At 39.9% G+C, this 19,248-nt stretch overlaps 2 protein-coding genes across 4 annotated transcripts; one reads left to right on the top strand and one right to left on the bottom strand.

The window, feature by feature from the left end:
* Window positions 1-1,444: 1,444 nt before the first annotated feature.
* Window positions 1,445-16,335, top strand: LOC138215079 (sodium/hydrogen exchanger 3-like). Its single transcript, XM_069177042.1, has 16 exons — window positions 1,445-1,906; window positions 8,962-9,264; window positions 10,243-10,403; window positions 11,090-11,168; window positions 11,371-11,548; window positions 11,625-11,845; window positions 11,989-12,191; window positions 12,620-12,709; window positions 12,799-12,869; window positions 12,951-13,080; window positions 13,194-13,339; window positions 13,725-13,851; window positions 14,043-14,216; window positions 15,005-15,059; window positions 15,153-15,242; window positions 15,328-16,335. The coding sequence occupies exons 1-16, from the start codon at window positions 1,621-1,623 to the stop codon at window positions 15,630-15,632; spliced, it is 2,619 nt and encodes an 872-aa protein (XP_069033143.1). The 5' UTR covers window positions 1,445-1,620; the 3' UTR covers window positions 15,633-16,335.
* Window positions 16,171-19,045, bottom strand: olah (oleoyl-ACP hydrolase). Of its 3 annotated transcripts, XM_069177048.1 has the most exons (7): window positions 18,910-19,045; window positions 18,639-18,769; window positions 18,319-18,466; window positions 18,128-18,227; window positions 17,362-17,531; window positions 17,196-17,278; window positions 16,171-16,818 (listed from the first exon to the last, which is right to left on the bottom strand). In XM_069177048.1, the coding sequence occupies exons 2-7, from the start codon at window positions 18,766-18,768 to the stop codon at window positions 16,676-16,678; spliced, it is 774 nt and encodes a 257-aa protein (XP_069033149.1). In that variant the 5' UTR covers window position 18,769; window positions 18,910-19,045; the 3' UTR covers window positions 16,171-16,675. The 3 variants fall into 3 exon arrangements, with proteins under 3 accessions (XP_069033149.1, XP_069033148.1, XP_069033147.1); XM_069177047.1 differs by having other exon boundaries at window positions 18,639-19,044; XM_069177046.1 differs by lacking the exon at window positions 18,910-19,045 and having other exon boundaries at window positions 18,328-18,466.
* Window positions 19,046-19,248: the final 203 nt, after the last annotated feature.

The raw sequence follows: 19,248 nt of genomic DNA, 5'->3' as shown, positions 1-19,248 counted from the left end.
TCAAGGAGATGGAGGAATGATAACTTAACTTGTTCAATTTGATGTATTACTTTCTGAAGATGTCCTATCATTGGTCCTTTTTTTTTTTTGAAGTTGGCATGATACCAGTTACAGAAGCCAGAAGGAAGAAGTGATACGATTTTGGTGCAATTGCAGGAACATTATTTTGATTTGTCCTAATCATATTCCCTGAGCTTTCTTGTTTTTTTTAACATCTAAAACACAGGACAATTTTAATATTTTTTTCTATTTCAATTTGAAATACTTTTGTCTCCTAAATGAAATTTTCACAGATCTGGATTCACAAACTTTTGACATTGTCTTATGAATCCAGAGGCTATGTCAGACTGAAGGCCATCAATTTAATTTCAGTTTGTTTTGACTTGAAGGCTAATACACCAAAGATTTCATTTCTGAATTAAAAGTAGTTAAGTTTTTTGTAAACTGCTGGATTTATGGTTTCTATATGCCCTTATTTACCCACAGTGAGAGAATGAATGAAGTATTCAGAGGTTTAGCCTATAAGAATATGGCTGTTTAGATTGGCTTATATAGCTGTTTAAATTGTAACTAAAGGAATTTTATTTGACCAGGAGGTAAAACTTGAGTAACGACTCGTGGAAAAGAAACCGCACGTCCAATAAGGGCTCATTTCCCGGTTTCTATCACCTAAACACACATGTATAGTGGCAATGAAGGCTCAACACTGCACTGTTGTGCAGCGTGTCGGGGAGGGGGAGGATGGGAGTGCGGGTGCTCCTTTCTGATAAATGAGACGAACGGGTCAAACCACCTTCAAACTCATCGTTACATGCAGACAATGATACAAGAAAGGGCTCTTCAACTGAATGAAGACACCTTACTTCATTTTTTTAAGCCAGGAAAAAAAATTAAAATAGTTTCCCTAAAAATCAATGGGCTGAAGGAATCTTTTAGTTCCTGAAAAAGTAGTTCCATGAAAGTGCAGTTTCAGATTTAACTCCTCTGTGGTTCGGCTGACATCCACTCTTTTACATAATACCCATCTAGTTGTTTGCATAATATGAATGATGGCCAAATTACTGCCAGTAAAAAGTTTAATTATCCTTTAAGTGGATAAACCATTCCAGCATGAACCATGCTCATATCAACCTGTGTAATTTATAATCGCATCAAAAAAAATCTTTTGATACAAGGTTACAATAGGACTTATAGGGTATGCGAAGAAGGAAGTTTTTGAAAATATTTTTATTGACTCCATCTGAGATGTTTAAGATTAGTGAAAAGAAACTCAGAGCATTCGCAGCGTTAATAAATGACAAGAGCATAAAATCTTTCATTGAGTAAAGTGGGAGAACTCGCTGGTCCGGGTACGAAGTGGGAGGCGACAGAAGAGCATCAGGATGGGCTGAGTTTCACCTGCTTTAAAATGCTGCATCCTAGAGAGACCAGAGAGCAGAGAGGATGCCAGCATGCTCTGGACAGATAAAGATGTGGACGCATGTAGGAACAAAGTAAAGGAGACCTGAGTGGGAAGGAAAGAAATGAGAGATGAGGCTTCAGTCTGAGGCTGACCCGAGCACTTGAGCTGATGGCCTAACTAACAGCTGCCTGAGAGTTTGTGAAACATTTTTCTAAAACATGGCAACTACTTGGCAATTTGCACTTTTTCTCTGCGTGTTGCTGATGGTGTCCAGAGGCCCGAGTCTGGCTCAGGACACACATCCCGAAACTTCAACTGACACTGGTCATGAGGACACCTCGAGCTCGGATTCGGGCACCGGGAACGGGGCGGGTGGTCATGCCGATGGTGGTCATGGAGGGGAGCCCATCACCACCTTGCCTATTGTGACTTGGAAGTGGGACCATGTCTCCACTCCGTACCTGGTTGCCCTGTGGATCCTGGTCTGCTGGATCTGCAAACTCAGTGAGTCCCAAGTCCATGGAGGGCTGAACTGTCCTGACTGTCGGGTATCAAAAGCAGCTCAGTGCTTTAGAGAGAGATTTCTAATAGTATATTTAAGGGCTGCAGATAACATTTATTTTTGTTGTTTAATAATATCGTAAAACAAATCTCTCAGCCCAAGCTGACATCGTTAATACTCTTATTTATCTCTGTCAGTAAGTGGAGTACAGAACTAACACTTCTGATTTAAGTGCTTACAGTATTTCAATTCAATTCAATTTTATTTATTGCACCAAATCATAACACACATCATCTCAGGGCCTTTTACATAGTAATGTCAAGACCTGATAGTGTTATAGAAAAACCCAACAATTCTCCTTTGAGCAGAATTTATTCAAATCATTTATCCAAAGAAAATTATAAGTGTTATCTTATCATACTTTATGATTGGCCTACCACATTAACCTGAAAGCAGCATTTTGAAGTTGTACTGGTGACTATGGTGATACTCATTCCTACTTTGGGTAGATTAATCTCTAAAATACGTTGTACATCATATTTTAAAAGCTGATTATACAGTTAGTTACGACTTTGTTAGGTACACCAAACTAAATTTTGTCTAATTACCACATTATATATTTTGTTTGTTTAATCTGTTCAAAAACCGTCAAAGCAACAAGTTTCAAGGCTGGTGTGGTTGCCAGGCAACCAGCAGAGAAGTTAATGTGTTTTAAATTAAACAAACAATATATAATGTTAATTTGTGAGCTACATATTTATCGAGCAGAAATTAGAGCTGTATTGATCTTCTTATCAAATGCTTTGCAAAAAAAGTGAAATACTCCTTTAACAAAATATCAAATTAAGTATTTTATTATACATTACTGCAAAAGTCTTGTAAATACAATACAGTTAAGATTGTTTATTGATTATTTCCACAGCTTGGAGTAGTCTGGTACAACAGAAACGTCAGACTGATACTCTGAGCTTCTTGTAGCAAAATCTCCACAAAATCTCCACAGGTAGACAAATCTCTGTCATCTCATGGTATATACAAAGATTAAAGTAATAAAACCCCTCAGCCGCTGTCAGCCTACATGGTGTCTAAGATGCCTGTATTTGGGGTTTAAATGCTTGGATTGAACCTGGACTAAATACACGTAAAACAGGAGCTTAAAGAGAGCCTGACCTCTGCTGAATATCACACCTGATGAAGTAGCCTACTTGTCTTGTCCTGTTGCGATCACAAAACATTGTCATTAGCAATTCTTGTATACATAACAAATGCAAATAGGCTGCAGCAGTGTGGACAATGTAAATGAATGACCACGAATGAGTCAATGTGTGTGTATGTGTGTGTGTGTGTGTGTGTGTGTGTGCGTGTGCGTGTTTGTGTGCACCTCCGCTGACATAAATATGGGACTGTGGCTGTCTGTATATTATGATGCAGAAAGTGACTCTGTGGATGAAACAGTGAAATTGGACACAATCCGATGACTCATGTTGGTTATTATAGCTGTAGTGCTGGGGAGAGGTCACTTTTAGGTCACTTTAGGCGAGGTTATTATTTAAAATAGAAATAAATGGTATTAATGTTTTGAAATCTTTGTTTCGCAGTCTTGCAGAAAGAAATATCCCCAAATTTTGTGAGTTGGCGAGCTTAAACACTTTAAAGTTAACTCAACCCAATTTATTTAAATCTAAAAAATGTTTTTGAAAGTACAACGCTGTATATACTTTTTTATAAAAGTTTCTTGAGTTAAAAAAAATCAACAATAACCCGTAATTTTTCAAAATTCCCACACTGCCGCGAGGCAATTTGGAGAGTTTACACTTTAAATCCCTTGAACATTCTTTACATGAGAATTAGGGGACATCCCTGAAGTGTTACAGTTAAGCCCGCTGCATTAAACTGATTAATTATTACTGGCTTGTAACAAATGTGTGCTGCGGCAGGAAACTATGAGCATGTGTGTAACTTTAAATATGTTTCCACATAACTTTAATTACCTAACCTGTAATGTAATAACCGTACTATTACTACTAATAATAACTTAACTATATATAAATATGTCTATTTATGTATAAATATACTTCTCAATATGTTTGTTAAATATGTTTCTATAATGTATATATACACTTCTTATGAATTGATTGAAACAATTGAAGTTCAGCAGAGAAATCTTACGTGAACCAAACACCAAAAATATAAACGCTGATGACGTTATACTTTACTCATTTCGGTTCTCTCAAGTGCTCACAATGGCCTCAATTTTCTTCAGATCATGTTTCCTCTTTACAGATTTACAATGTGTGCTTTCTTTCATCCGTCTCACTTCTCAAAGTCCCTGTGCTTGGTGCTGATTGAAGGACAATGGACAATAAATGCAGGTTGACTGTGATTGGCTGGAAAACTTCCTTATACTTGAATATCTGGAAGCATTTTATGTAAACAAAGTGGAATTATTCCACTTCTCAACAGATTAATATCAGTTATTTCAACTTTTTCTGTTGAACATTTACTGTCGCTCTGTGTTGATCTTCTCTGCCTACTTGCCTATGATGCTGCTGATGTTGAAATTCAGGTTTGTTTTACTGTTTAACTCATTTGACCTCAGATTTTCGATTGATCACAGACAAAGACAAAAAAAACACCAGGTGAGTACTGAGTGCAAAGTTTTATGACTTTTGAAAATGACACATTCGATTGAGCGAAGATAGATTTGCCTCAGCAGCTTCACATGACACGCAACATCATTGTGAAGCTGGAGCTTTTCTACCTCCCTGTGTGACAATAGCTTTTATCTGACCTCCTGTTTTCACCGTGAAGTTGACCTCTCTCCACGGTGTACACAGAGCTGTGGCCGTTTCACAATGATTGAAAGGTTTAAGTTAAAGCCCAGCCACCGTTCAGCAGGATTTATTAGTTAATTTGTTAATAAGGCTTCATGCTTGACTGTGCAGACTTGGCAGTTCTTATGAAGAAGATTTATAGCGTTAAAAAGCACAACGAACTTGAAATTATCTTCAAATTATGTAACTGGTCGAACATTCGTAATTAAGTAACATTTGATTAACTCCACACTAAAATAACTAGCTGCCTTTCCCGAATAATATATCTGATGTTTTTGTTGCTGGTGCAAACAGGGGTGTCTCACACCTGTCTGAGTGCTATCACATCATCAAACCAGTCCATCTCACCAATGAGGCTATTGTCCCTTGTCCTACTCAAACAAGACGGGACTGTTGGCTAAAGAAAACATCCAGTCATAACGTAACATGTTCAGTGAATCACTGCTCAGGGGAGTAAAATACAGCTTGGTGTAATTGTCTTTTAAAAGATGAGGCTTTGAGGATTTTTATACCGGCAATGAATCAAATAAAAAAAACCAAACAGCAAGATGTTAAGGCAAAGTGGCAACCTGCCTTAAATCTGGCATTTTGGCCGTGGCCATCTTGTTTTGTTTTTTTGGAGCCAACCCCTAGCAGCTCTCAAACACAACAAAACAAAGCAGCTCCTCTTCCAGCTGTTGGGAGATCATTATCATGTTTTCTAGTGCGTACGTATAGAAGTACGTGTCTGAGGCTTTCAGCCCCAAGACATTTAGTTCTTACCGGAGAATCAATGACTCAGAAATATCGATTTTCAAAGGCTTTAATCTCCTGAAACAGAAAGCTGCTGTTTTTCAGGTCAAAAATCAGTAAATAATGTATTTTTTATTAACTATTTTCATCCATGGATTTATACACTTTGAGTGCAGTACTCTAGTGAAAATTAATGACAACAGGATGGTGTAAGTGTGATTGACTGAAAATAAACTGAAGTGCCACTCAGTGCAGATTAGAGGCTCATTAATGTGGTTTTATGCCTCGGGTCGTCCATCTGTCCATCCGTTTGTCCATCCCAGGCTTGTGAACGCGATATCTCAGGAACACCTTGGGGAAATGTCCTCGAATTTGGCACAAACCTTTGCTTGGACTCCAGGATGATCTGAAGTGAACAGGTCAAAGGTCAAGGTTACTATGACTTTATATCCGTCACCTCCGTCTCTCTCATTCTTGTGAACACAATATCTCTTGAACTCCTTAAGGATTTTTTTTTTAAAAGATTTGTCATAATAAGTAGACTCAAAGAGAATCTTAGACTTTGGTGGTCTAAGGTCAAAGGTCACTGTAGCCTCACCAGACAGGTTTTTGTGGCCTCACCAAACAGGACATTTTCAAAGGTCAAAGGTCTTCAGAAAGTCCGGACAGATGTGGATGTGAACTGCAACTTGACTGGTTGGCGGAGGCATAAAACCACGAGTCTGTGATTCTAGTTTAAGTTTTTGGGACAATAGAGCTCTGTGGCACAGACAGATATATATACTTTACAAACTGTTAACATTTCTCCGAACATGTATAAACGTGTCATTTTTTTCTTATACAAACAAAACTTTTGACAAATATATGAATATCACCAGACAGTGACACTTTTTATAAATGCTAGATATTTAATCATGTAACTAATGTCCAAAATTTAAAATCAAAACAAAGCAATAAGCTTGTTAACGGAGTCATCGCTCCATGTTTGAATAGTAGCAGTTTATATGGTAAACGGTAGAAGACAGCTTTCTCATTTCTCACATCTCAAGAGAGTCTTTAACCAAGATTGAGAAACATCAGTGTCAATCATTACTGAGGTATGAAGCCAGTGGCAATGTTTACACACACACACACACACACACACACACACACACACACACACACACACACACACACACACACACACACACACACACACACGTACAAATTGTGTTGAATGGATGCGTTAAGGACCAGAGATCACCAACAAAGCAGTGACTGATGAATGTTTCAAGCGTGACTGGATAACCACGTTTTTTGTTTTTTTTTTGCAGTCACTTCCCCCTTTTTTTTAGTTCTCCACCCTAATTCACACAGTCACACACAACCTTGACCACAAAGGAGATGTCGTACATATAAAAGGCCGAGTCCAGGATTTTGTGCACTTCTGAATTCACCGCTGACCACAAACTGTGGGAGGATACAAAAGTCAGAGACGGGGAAGGAAAGATGGAACACTAGAGGAGACTGAGTCGTGAAAAGATAGTGATAGTAAACAGAAGTGAGTAAGACAGAGGAAATTCAACAAAAAAATTAAGGGATAAGAAGTGCAACACACTGTCCAGCAGCAGAGTCTGGCCTTGGTACAGACCGTTTTACCTCCTTGACATCTGATGTTGTTCGGGCACAAGACGAAGGACGTTTCTCTCTTTTGGAGTGTGGCTTCTCTTTTTCTATTTGTTTTTATATATTCGACCAAATGCAACGCTGTGGATACATGCGCCTCTGGCTGTTGGGGTCAGTGCTTCTGATCTGCTTCGTCTCCTCTGTGATGGGTGAAGCAGCGCTGACGCATCAGGAGTCCCACGTGAAGTCGTCACAGCCGAGATCGAACTTCAGTCAGCCTGAACACGGCCACGAGTCCGGCATCTCAGGAATACCCGTGGTGACCTTTAAGTGGCACCATGTGGAGACCCCTTATCAAGTTGCATTATGGATATTGGTGGCTTTTTTGGGTAAATTAGGTACGTAACACAAATTGCCGGGTGTGAATGCGCTGGAAAAAGTGTTATGTTTGTTTGTAAGATGATAGATATGGATTACAATTGACTAGTGATGATATGAGGTGAGACGAGAAGTCAGGAAGTGTCAGTATGTTAAAGTTATATCAGTTTGTTTGTCAATGTTGCAGTCTAACAAATTCTTTTGTCGAAGAAGATAATAATGAGCTATTTTTAACTTGAGGTAAGTTAAATACAGCTTTGCCCTCTTGTCAAACACTGGGGAACTCTTATCACATGTAAGCATACGCATGATTGACTTTCAATGCAAGGCTTTCTCAAAATGTCTTTTATGAAACGTTCTGTGAAAGAAGGGAGAACTTTAACATATTTTTACCTTTATTTTTTTTTTCAAGACATGGAAAACTTTAGTTCTTTTAAATCTTTTAAGTGTTTTTTCATAAAATTAAATATTCATGTCTAACTACTATTTTAGACTAATGTTTAATGCTCAAGTCGTCATGCAGCTGATCTGCTTCATCAGGACTGTGCACATGTGGTTTGATCAGCTGGTGACATAAACGATTGACTTAACTACTGCCGTCATGTTTTGATTCAAAAATATCACATACACTGGAAATTGCACAGAAATTGCGCCAATTTCAATCCAGTGAGAAGCAACGCAAAAAAATAAAAAGCACAAATACAGAAATTTGACTGCGATATGACTCCAACATGTAACAAATCGTGGCAGCCTGTTATCAAAGTGGCATGCTGTTCCAGAGGACAGAGGAGTTTCTTCTGTTCTTAGCTTTTTTTTTTGCACATTTGCACTGTGATTGGCAAGAAGTTTACACTTTCTAGAATCATTTCAATGTATAACATTTGATCTTAAAACTTTGTGCACTCAAAAGAACAAAACTCCCGCTAAATGTAAGCAGGTGGTAATTCATTATATTGAATTCTGAAGTTATCTAAGGTGCTGAAAGGATCATCTCGGATTAAAATGAATTCTTTGGGCTCCACACACTTAAACATATATAAACAGAGCAAAAAAAAAAAATACTGCACACTAATTCCTTTAACTTTATGTTCAACTATTTTTAAATGGAAAATGTTAGCATAACAAAAGTGTAGCCCCATGTTGTGGAAAAAGAAATAAAAATTTCTGAGGTGTGTGTAATGTCAAGAATACATTTAATTGACACTTTGTCAGTCCATTAAGTCCAGTCACCCCAAGCAAAGTCTTTCAAATTTCACATGTCCCCACATGCCAGTTAATGATATGCCCAGAACAAAACGTTTCTTAAACCAGTGTGACAATTGATCATTACACATCAAAGGAGTTTTAGATTTATGGTTTAGTTACAATGCAATGTGAGTTTAAAATGTTGCCGATGCCAACTGGAAAGCAGGCAGAGAATTTAGTTGTATGGGTTATTATAAATCTACAAGTTCAGGAACCCGCTGGAGAAACCCGTTACATAATTTTTTTTTCTCTTCTCTTCTCAGTCATCGAGGCCAACCACCATGTGACCAATATCATCCCCGAGAGCGCCCTGCTCATCTGCTTCGGTTTCATTTTGGGTGGGATTATCTGGGGTGCAGACGGGAAGCAGACCTTCACGCTGACCCCGACAGTGTTCTTCTTCTTCCTGTTGCCTCAAGTCATCCTGGACGCCGGCTACGCCATGCCAAACAAGCTCTTCTTCAGCAACATGGGGGCCATCCTGGTCTACGCCGTCATCGGGACCTGCTGGAACGCCGCCAGCTTGGGGCTTTCGCTGTGGGGGTGTCACAAGGGAGGAGCCATGGGTAAAAGAGGCTTTCCAGTTCATTTCCTTTCACTTCCTGCCACTTAAGCACCCACAGAGAAAAAGGTCAATCACACTCTGGGATATTCAGACCAAGGAAGTACTTTCTGCTTTTAAGAGGATATGTGTGGTGGGCTGTAAAACAGAGAAAGGAATTACTGAAAATGACAATGTAAACTACCTGTGTACAGGAGTGTCCATGAGGGGAGGGACGAGTGAGATGCCCTTTGACCTTTGGCCACCAAACTCTTACTGGTCCGTCCCCGAGTCCCAGTGAACGTCTTTGCCAAATTTGAAGAAATTCCCTTAAAGTATTCCTTAGATATCATGTTCACAAGAATAGGATGAATGGAACAAACGTGAAGTCACAGTGACCTTTGACCTCCAAAACTTAATAAGTTCCTTATTTCGTCCAAGTGAACATTTGTGCCAAGTGCAAAGAAATTAACTTGAGGAATTCCTCACGAGAATGGGACTTAACCTTTGACCTTTGACCCCCAAAATCTAATCAGTTCATTCTCGGGACGGAGTGAAAATTTGTTGCCAAATTTAATGAAATTCCCTCGAAGCATTAAGACTCACTGAGGCATAAAAATCGTAGAACGAAAGGCACTCCACAGAACTCCAGAACTTCACTGGGAATCATCAAGTTTTAAAGTTTTCTTCAATATCAAAGTGCTGCAGTCACAGTTTTATAGATAGATCACAGACAGGTTTTAAATGGTGTTAAATTGTAAATAAATAAAACAAAAAACAACCACAACAAAAAAACAATGACCATTGTCAGACTTTAAAACCACCTAATAAGGGTGAGAAACTTCTTATTTGATGAGAGAGACCGGAGAGAGGTTTGAGGTGGTGATACAACTAATAATAATGAATGCTGGTACCAAATTTAACGGCAGTTCATCCAAATATTTGAGTGTGACCCAAAGAGATAGATAAATAAAAGCCAGATTTCATGTATCTCCTGCTGTAGGTGACCTGGACATCGGTCTGCTGCAATATCTTCTTTTCGGCAGTCTGATCGCGGCCGTAGACCCCGTAGCTGTCATTGCCGTGTTCGAGCAAGTCCACGTCAATGAAGTCCTCTTCATCATGGTGTTTGGAGAGTCGCTGCTCAACGACGGCGTGACAGTGGTTCGTATGCTACAACGGCACACAGTTTCCGGGTTTTCTGAGACATCCGTCCGAGGAAAAAAAGCGTTCGAACCATATGAGGTGTAGAGAATTCAAATATTCTGCACTTCAAAGTAAGAACCTGTAGACTGAGGTCTCGTCTCCTTGCCTGAACTAAACCATCTCCGGTCATTTGATGTGCTTTTTGAGGTGGTTGATCTCAACAGAGGTTTTTCTTTGAATCACAAAATTCCACTTTATTCACTGCTGAAAGTGCATTGAGGAGTGGATGGGAATAAAAAGGAATTACCTTTAGTTTTTAAAAACCTTTCTAATAATGTGTTAAAGACTCAAAGAACGGTGCTGGGTAATAATGAGCCCCAAAATATGAAAAAAATATCTGCACAGTACTGTCTTGTTGGCAGTCCTTCTTTCATTCTACATGGAAATTATAATGTTTTTACCCTAATTGGTCTCATGTAACGGTAAAGGTGTGATCCCCAGCTGTATGTCTGAGCTCTGTGAACTAAGGGAAATAAATGCTGTTCTAAGGCAATTTAAAAACAGGATAGTTTTTATTTTTCTTTGTAAACAGAAAGGCCCAAAAAAAAATAAATCTGAAATTGTATTCCCAAAACAAAACGAAAGTATCTAGCGAACAAACAAGAAGAAAGCATTTCTTATTTATTTTCTCCGTCTTCTCTCAGGTGCTCTTCAATGTGTTTGATTCTTTTGTGTCGCTGGGAGGATCCCAAATTGATGCCGTGGAGATCATTAAAGGAATAAGTAAGATGTGACATTTGTTTACTCATTATTATAACAAGGAAGAATGTAAATATGCGTGTAGTGTAACAGCTCCTGGACACGGCTTGGGTTTGATTTTAGAGCTGCAGTATGGATGCAGGTATTTTTACATCAGGCTTCAAAAATAACATTAACCAGAGTAATGTTGGATTACTTTTTGTTGCCTTTCTCTCTCTCTCGACAGTTTCCTTCTTTGTGGTGGCATTCGGCGGTTCTCTTGTGGGCTTTGTGTTCGGCCTGCTGATCTCTCTTATAACCAGATGCACCAAAAAAATCCAGATCATTGAGCCCGGCTTCGTGTTCGTCCTGGGATACCTCGCCTACCTGACCGCCGAGATGCTCTCCCTGTCTGCCATCCTGTCGTCAGTAATCCGTGAAAGACATCTCGTTTGTTTCTGTGTCCGTGTCCGAGCTTATTGGTGTGTTTCTGCTCTGTAGGATCCTCTTCTGCGGGATGTGCTGCCAGAAGTACATCAACGCCAACATGGACGAGAACTCCGTCAGCACGGTCAGATACGTCATGAAGGTTTTTGCCAACGGATCGGAAACCATTATCTTTGTTTTCCTCGGCATCTCCGCCATCGATAAGACAATCTGGGTCTGGAACACTGGCTTCATCCTCCTCACGCTCTTCTTCATCTTCATATATAGATTCATTGGTGAGATTTTGTCATCTGCTGTCAGCTTTGAGCGAAACTCAATCTGATGTCAAAGGTCACGATGCAGACTGTGTGTGTAAGTGCGTGTGTGTGTGTGTGTGTGTGTGTGTGTGTGTTATAAACAGTATGTGTGTGTGTTGCAGGAGTCTTTTTCCTCACCTGGATCCTGAACAGGTTCCGGTTGGTCCCCGTGGAATTGATAGATCAAGTGATCATGAGCTACGGTGGCCTGCGAGGGGCTGTTGCCTACGGCCTCGCTACGATGCTGGATGACAACAAGATAAAGGAGAAGAACCTGATGGTCTGCACGAGTCTCATTGTTGTGTACTTCACTGTCATTATCCAGGTAACCTCTTATCTGCCTTGTTAATTACGATACGATACGAAACAAAACAAAACGAAATGAAACGATACTTTATTGTCCTCGAGGAGAAATTTTTCTTGGGCAAGCATTGCTGCATTCGATATAATTCTGTATTTTGGACGTAAAATAACATTATTCCTAAGAAACATACATGCATGTGCCATAAATAGCGAAGTTTAAGTTAAAAGAGACTGCACATAAAAATACACAATACGTTCCAACACTTAAGACACATTGCACAAATGGGAATACATTTCAAAGCTTGAAAAAAAACAGCAGTGTATACAAACTTAAAAACGAAATATTATATATATAAGCTAATATAGTATGCAGGTACATTTATGTGTTGCTGCTTAATCACACAGTAGCTTCATTTTGCTAATTTTTGATCGACGCTCTTTCTGCCGCAGGGAATAACGATGAAACCTCTGGTCAATTGGCTAAAAGTGAAGAGAGCTGCGGTGTCGGAGCTCACAATCATAGAAAAAGTGCAAAACAAGGTAAACTTTGTCAAGTTTTTGCAGAAACAACCAGCAGGAGCTGCTTTGCTGTCCAGTTATTACGGAGTCTTTCTCTTCTTGTGCTTCAGGTGTTTGATCACATGCTGGTTGCCATAGAAGACATCTCGGGACAGATTGGACATAACTACATGAGAGACAAGTATGTGAAGACATTTGAAGTGATTTGAAATTTCTCGGCCGTTTGAATAAAGCGGCACTGATCTGTTTTCTTGCTGCGAAGGTGGAATCATTTTGAGGAGAAATGGATGTCGAGAATTTTGATGAAGCCGTCGGTGAGGAAGAGCCGCGACCACCTCTTCAAAGTCTTCCATAAACTGAACCTCCAGGATGCCATGAGCTATGTGAAAGAGGTGACGATCACACTGCATGTTGGCAACATTTTGCTGCTGGATTTGATTATATTTTGTATCACATACGTGATTGCAGCTGCTAAAAGAAGTTCTCCCGTCTTGCTTTGTTGCAGGGAGAGCGAAGAGGCTCTCTGGAGTTTATCCGCAATGAAAATACCTTGATTGACTTCAAGAAAAAGTTCGAGGTCGACTACTCGGAGGTCATGCCTGACATCATGGCCGACATGTCAGAGGATAGCGGTGCAATGTCCGCTGCGAGGTGAGCTTCTGCCCGATTCACAACACAATCCCAGCAGAGCTGAAGTGTACAAGCCTGAATGTGATCAGTTGATGTTGAATTATTATTCACTGAAAAACACTCCGGGTCATTTCATCATTTTAATTTGACATCTAAATTTGAACGTTGAGATATATAAACCATACTAACTATCCAGAGCTGGAAGAGAAGTGCTGATGTACAACCATCAATTCAACAGGTCTGTTCAGACACTGCACCCTGCTGGCCCCAGCGACTCACAGCATTTCAAAGTAGTAGAAATGATCTTACCCTGTTCTCTACCCTGTTTATCACAGAAGCCTAAACTGGTCGTGTAATTTAACAGTGTGGTATCGCATCAATTAGCTGACGTGCTTGGTTTTCCCAGCCAAAGAGACCCTGTGCCGTCGGTGAGCTTAGAAATGCACGAGCAGACCATGAAGGGTACGAGAGAAAGAGAGGACATCAACACTCACCACCTCCTGCAGCAGCATCTCTACAAGGGCAGGAAACAGGTAAACAAGTTCAGTCACATCACTGTACCCTCAAAAAAGATGCAGCATAGGAAGCAGCGTTGCCCTCCTCGTGTAAAACTGCTTATAGCGGTTCATCAAAAAGAAATAAAAGAAAAAATGATAATAAAGTTTCTGAATGAGTAACAAATTGTTGTCTCTTCCATTTCTGCATCTCATGTTTTGGTCTGTAGCATCGGCACCGGTACAGCCGCAGCCATTTCGATGTCAACAAAGACGAGAATGAAGTGCAAGAGATCTTCCAGAGAACCATGAGGACCCGTCTGGAGTCCTTCAAGTCGGCAAAGATGGGCTTCGCTCCGCTGAAGACGATTTCCAAGCACTCAAAGAAAGAGCAGCAGCAAAAGGTCAGAGCGTCAGAATTTATTTCTGTATCTTGCTGTCCTTGTGTGAGATGGGATGAAAAAAACCAAATGATTTATTTTCTGCAGTTTGTAGATGTGTTTGGCACAGACAATGCAAAACCTCCTCAGACATTTCTACATTCATTTCTGATTTCTATTTCACTTCAATGCACAGAGAACGAATGTGTTTTAGGATGCAGTTCTTGAAATTTGTCTTTTCATGAACATCCACCCAGAACGCCAGTCCCTGCTGGGCCAATGTTGGATGAATAGTTTTATATTTGCTTTATAACATATTTTGTAAATATCTAAATAAATCCTCATCTACATTTTTTTTTTTCATTTTTTTCATTTTTTTAAAAGTCTTAAATTCTCTGTCCTGGATTAATATTCATAGGACGGTTAATGCTTTGTTTTTCTCTCTGAAGTTCTCGGTTTAAAGTTAACTTGTTTTTTCTATTATAAAGTACTTCATAATATCTTTTAGCATTTTTTCTTTTTTTGATTTTTTTTTTTTTTTTTTTTTTACCACTTTATTGATACAATGTTTTGTATCGTGGTTTGTGGTGAAACATCATTTGATATTTAAGAACTTAGATTTAGCTTTTTGAATTTTGCAGGAAAACAAAATGTTATTTATTAAAGTAATGTATCAAAAGAAATAATTTTGCCATCATCACTAATATCCAAAAATTCCAAGTGTTAGCCAGCCCTAACGGTCAGGACGTGTGAGTTACGACTTTGATGTCCACTTTTTGTTTCAGACTAAATGACTCCTCTTCCTGTTACAGATGCCAAATGGAAAGTCGATGGACAGGAGTAAAAGCTCCCATTCTGGTGATGAAGGTTTGTGTCTGTCTGTCAGCTTTAAAAAAAAAAAAAAAAACTGTAAACACTCAGGGGACACTGAGCACTTCATGAAAGCTTTTTCTTTTCTAGATTTTGAGTTCTCAGAAGGAAACAACGCGTCCGGCTTCAACCCGTACTACAGTTCAATCATCCCCATGAGAGTCTCCTACACAGCGGGAGGTAAAATAAACCCACCACCTGGTCCTCTCATCATAAAACCCTCCAACTCTGTCATCTCTAATTAGTTTTTTTTTCTTTCATCCAGCTGGAATAGAGAACCCGGCCTTCATGCCGGACCTGGAACCGGTGGCACCGGTGCAGATCCCTCCCTGGCTGGCGGAGGCCGAGCTCGACAGCAGCATGGTGGCTCCGTCGCAGCGGGCCCAGCTGAGGCTGCCGTGGACGCCCAGCAACCTGCGCCGCCTGGCTCCTCTCCGCATCAGCACGCGCTCCACCGACTCCTTCATGCTGGCCGACGCTCCTGCAGCTCAGCAGGGGGTTGACCAGCCGCCGCCCCAACCGCCACCACCTCCTCCTTCTTCTTTCCACCGAGACGGTGACCACATGTAGCAAGATTCCCCCCCCCCGCCACCCTCTCCACTCTCTCCAGCTGCCTTCAACCTGGCTGCCAAAGACACAGAATCTAACCTCAGACTTTGCACCGTCGACTCTCCGAATATTGACTAGGGAATGTTTTCTTTTCCATTGTTTCCAGACAAAACGTTGATAGTCTCACAACCTTTGTGCTACTGGTGGAGCCTCTGTTGTTGCTCTTCGCTGCAGGCCGTGTGTGCACATTGGCGTGTTATTCACCAGAACATGTTGAACATTGGCACGCTGTTTATTCTCCTCTGGTTCATAGTAAACCTGAAATTAAATATCAGTCCTGAAGGAGTTTCTTATCCCTGAATATGATGTAAAAAAAAAAAAAAAAACTTTCTCCAGCTGTGTAGATATTGTGTAGATAAAGTTAATAAAAAGGGCAATTTAATTATAGTGATTTAAAATCAGTTCCAAATCTGTAATCTGAATGTGTGTTTTCTCAGAGCTGTATTTGAGGTTGAATATTAAACTAGAAGAGTAAAAAACATTGTAAAAATATCACATGTATGATAAAGAAATATTATATTTATTCACAAATGAAGTTTGTAACGTATGTATATGTCCACCATCTCAAATTTGCAAACAGTTCCTCCGGCAACTGTCCAGGCATTGTGTTTTTTTGACTTTATGCATTTAAAACGAGAATTTAGAAATAAAAGTCAGGAATGTTTTTGTTTCTGTGGAATCAATTTTCAAACCTGAACTACATGACCAAAAACAAAACAGAGCAGGAGAAACAACACATTTTATAGTGTTTGTTTACATGTAAATTTGGACCATTATCATACATTTTAATAATGATTTTTTAATTATAAACTCTGAAGAGGTGCCTTTCAGAAGAGAACAAGATGATGACTTTATCTAAAAGAAGTCAAAAACAGGAACCAGTTTATGTTTCAGTACAAAAAACAGGGCTGTACTTATTCAATTAGGAGGCAGATAGTTTAAACACAGTTAAATCACCATGCTAAATTAGTAAAACACAGATACTGTGCAGCAATTGTACATCATTATAAATAGTCCATTTCTGCTGTTTCCAAGTGCTTTGTGACGTAGTCCAAAATAATTTTTTCATTCTCGGAGTCCTTCAGGTAGAAATGAGAGCCATCGAACATCCTGACGGTGAAATCTCCCGATGTGATGTCGTTCCAAGCTGTTCACAAAATACAAGGAGGGCATTGATTAGGACAATGAACACTGAGTCATTCTTCCCTTCGCTGTTTGAGCACGTACAGCCTCCGCTTGTTGTCTTGGAGCAAGATTCGTTTTTTTGCAGGATAGTTTGTAGGATAGATGGAGGTCGTGTGATCTTGACTCTGAGGCACTCTGCGATGTGCACCGTTTCTATCTGGCACTAAATCAGTACTTTTTTTTTTTTTTTTTTTTTCTTCCAGGCCGTCCACCTCCCAACTTGTTTAATTAAAACGAATTTGCAGGGTCAAAAACCTCCGTGATTTCTGCTACCGAGCATCATGACAACCACATCAGCCCTGTCCATCACGGGGTCCTGCAGGACACTAAAGCACTGACCTTGTAAGTCATGAGGAATGTCGTCCTTTCCATCAAAACATGTGACGGGGCAGGAGAGAAACGGACCGTCCGGCTTGTCGTACCTGCAGGAGAGGCCGCGGGTCCAATCACCGAAAACACTCACTCGGTTTCAAATGTGACTTCGGGAACATGGTTTCCAGCCCACCTGTAGTTCTCCACGACGTGCAGGTCAGCTTTCAGGGCAGGCAGGAAGAGCTTCAGGACTTCAGGGTTCGCCAGCAGCTCAGGAGGAGTTCCTCCAATCGAAGTCATCCACTTGAGAAAATCGTCGTCCGACAGCTCGCTTCTCTTTGGAGCTTTGATGCGAATCTCTGACTGAAAGACAAAGAAAAACACAACGTGTCGTTTACACGGTTACACATCATCAACGCCCAACCCATGTCTTGTGTTAAAGGGGCCAAACTTACAGGTGTTTAACTTTTCTTCATTAATGTTATCAAAGGTGTTTATGGAGGAAGATGTTTAAATGACCTCTGGATTTTAACAATATTTACAGTTGTATTATATCAATATATATTGTAATATTCACAGATGTATGTATATTGAAACTGGATGTTGTTTGAGGCATTGAATTGATAAAAATAAAATAAATAATTAAAAAAAAATTTTTTTTTTTGATTAGGCTGTATTATAATAAAGGCAATCCTCATCTAAGGGCAGGCAATTTGTGGTATAAATGCAGCGTGTGGGTGTTCGGTTTTGTTAAATCGTACAATGATTTAATACTTAAAAAGAAAACAAAATCCAATATTTAAACTCAGCCTCAGAGAACAGGTTTACCTCCTTATCGAAGTAGCCATAGCAACTAAAAATGATTTGTTCAGCAAATACTTAAATGTCAGAGAAATTGAATCCAATAAGAGGCCTATGTAAGATAGTTTTGTCGAGTGATACTGTGTGTGTTTACGTACATAAGGTGCAGAAGCACCGGACAGAAAGATGTGAACCGGTTCGATGCTGTGAAGTTTCTTCAGAGCGTCTGCAACTGCGAAGCTTGTGAAGGCACCAAAACTAAAAAAAAAAGAAAAAAAAAGATCAGAAACGGATTTTGAACACAAATGCAAAAGAGAAAACTGCAGAGCTGGTGCTATTCGGTTCTCACCATACATACCTGTGGCCAAAGAGAGCAAAGGGCTTCTCCTTCAGCACCGGCAACAACACGTCAACAACTTCATCCACGATCTGCTGCATGCTCTGAAAGAATGACTCCTTGGCTCGACTCTCTCTGCCTGGAAGTTTGACAGCGAACACTGAAAGTGACAGAAAACATGTTTCAAAAAAAGGAAAAACATTTCCAGCAACAAGGCTGCACAGAAGATTAATGGGTGCATCTAAAATATAGTGAATACTGGAGTAAACAATTTGGGATTAACAGTGCAAAATGCCCCCCCCCCTCCCCACCAGGTGTTCCAGGTGTGTCACCTTCGATAGAGCTGTTGAGTATGTTTCCCCAGCGAGCATAGTGTATGGAGCCTCCACCTGCCCAGGAGAAGCAGACCAGCCTGGCCACAGCCTCCGGCCTTTTCTTGAAACAGTTGATCACCTTCTCCATCCTGATTAACAGAATAAGAAAGATTTACACCCAATAATTACTCACAGCATCTGTGTCCTAATCCTCCATAAAATGAAACAAAGCTATGTTAAAAATTTAAAAAAAAAATCCATCTGTTTGTTTCTGGCAGCTCCAACAAACCCAGTGGCAGTTCCTCATGGAAGTGCAACGTTTCCTGGTTATTTTTCTTCTATGGTTTATGGTCGAGGAAGCTGTATAATCAATTGTAGCGACATCTACAGTATGGAGTGAGTAATGCCATTCATAAAATACGGGTAATTTCCCATTATGTTGGCTCTGTTTTAATTCATTTGCATACGGCCGATAGGACGAGCCATGTAAAAATCACCACAGCTAAAATAAAAACTTTATTTTGTCTAATTTAAAAATATGATATTAGTAGTTCAGAAAAAGTTTCCCGGAAGTGACGTTGTTTTCTACAGTTGGTATTTCCTGTCGGATTTCCCTCGGTGGGGGAGG

The sequence above is a fragment of the Embiotoca jacksoni genome, unplaced genomic scaffold, assembly GCF_022577435.1.
Source record: "Embiotoca jacksoni isolate LCO1_2020_lvr unplaced genomic scaffold, fEmbJac1.0.p SCAF_7, whole genome shotgun sequence".
NCBI classification, from domain to species: Eukaryota; Metazoa; Chordata; class Actinopteri; family Embiotocidae; genus Embiotoca; species Embiotoca jacksoni.
This window is presented reverse-complemented; position numbering and strand designations above follow the sequence as displayed.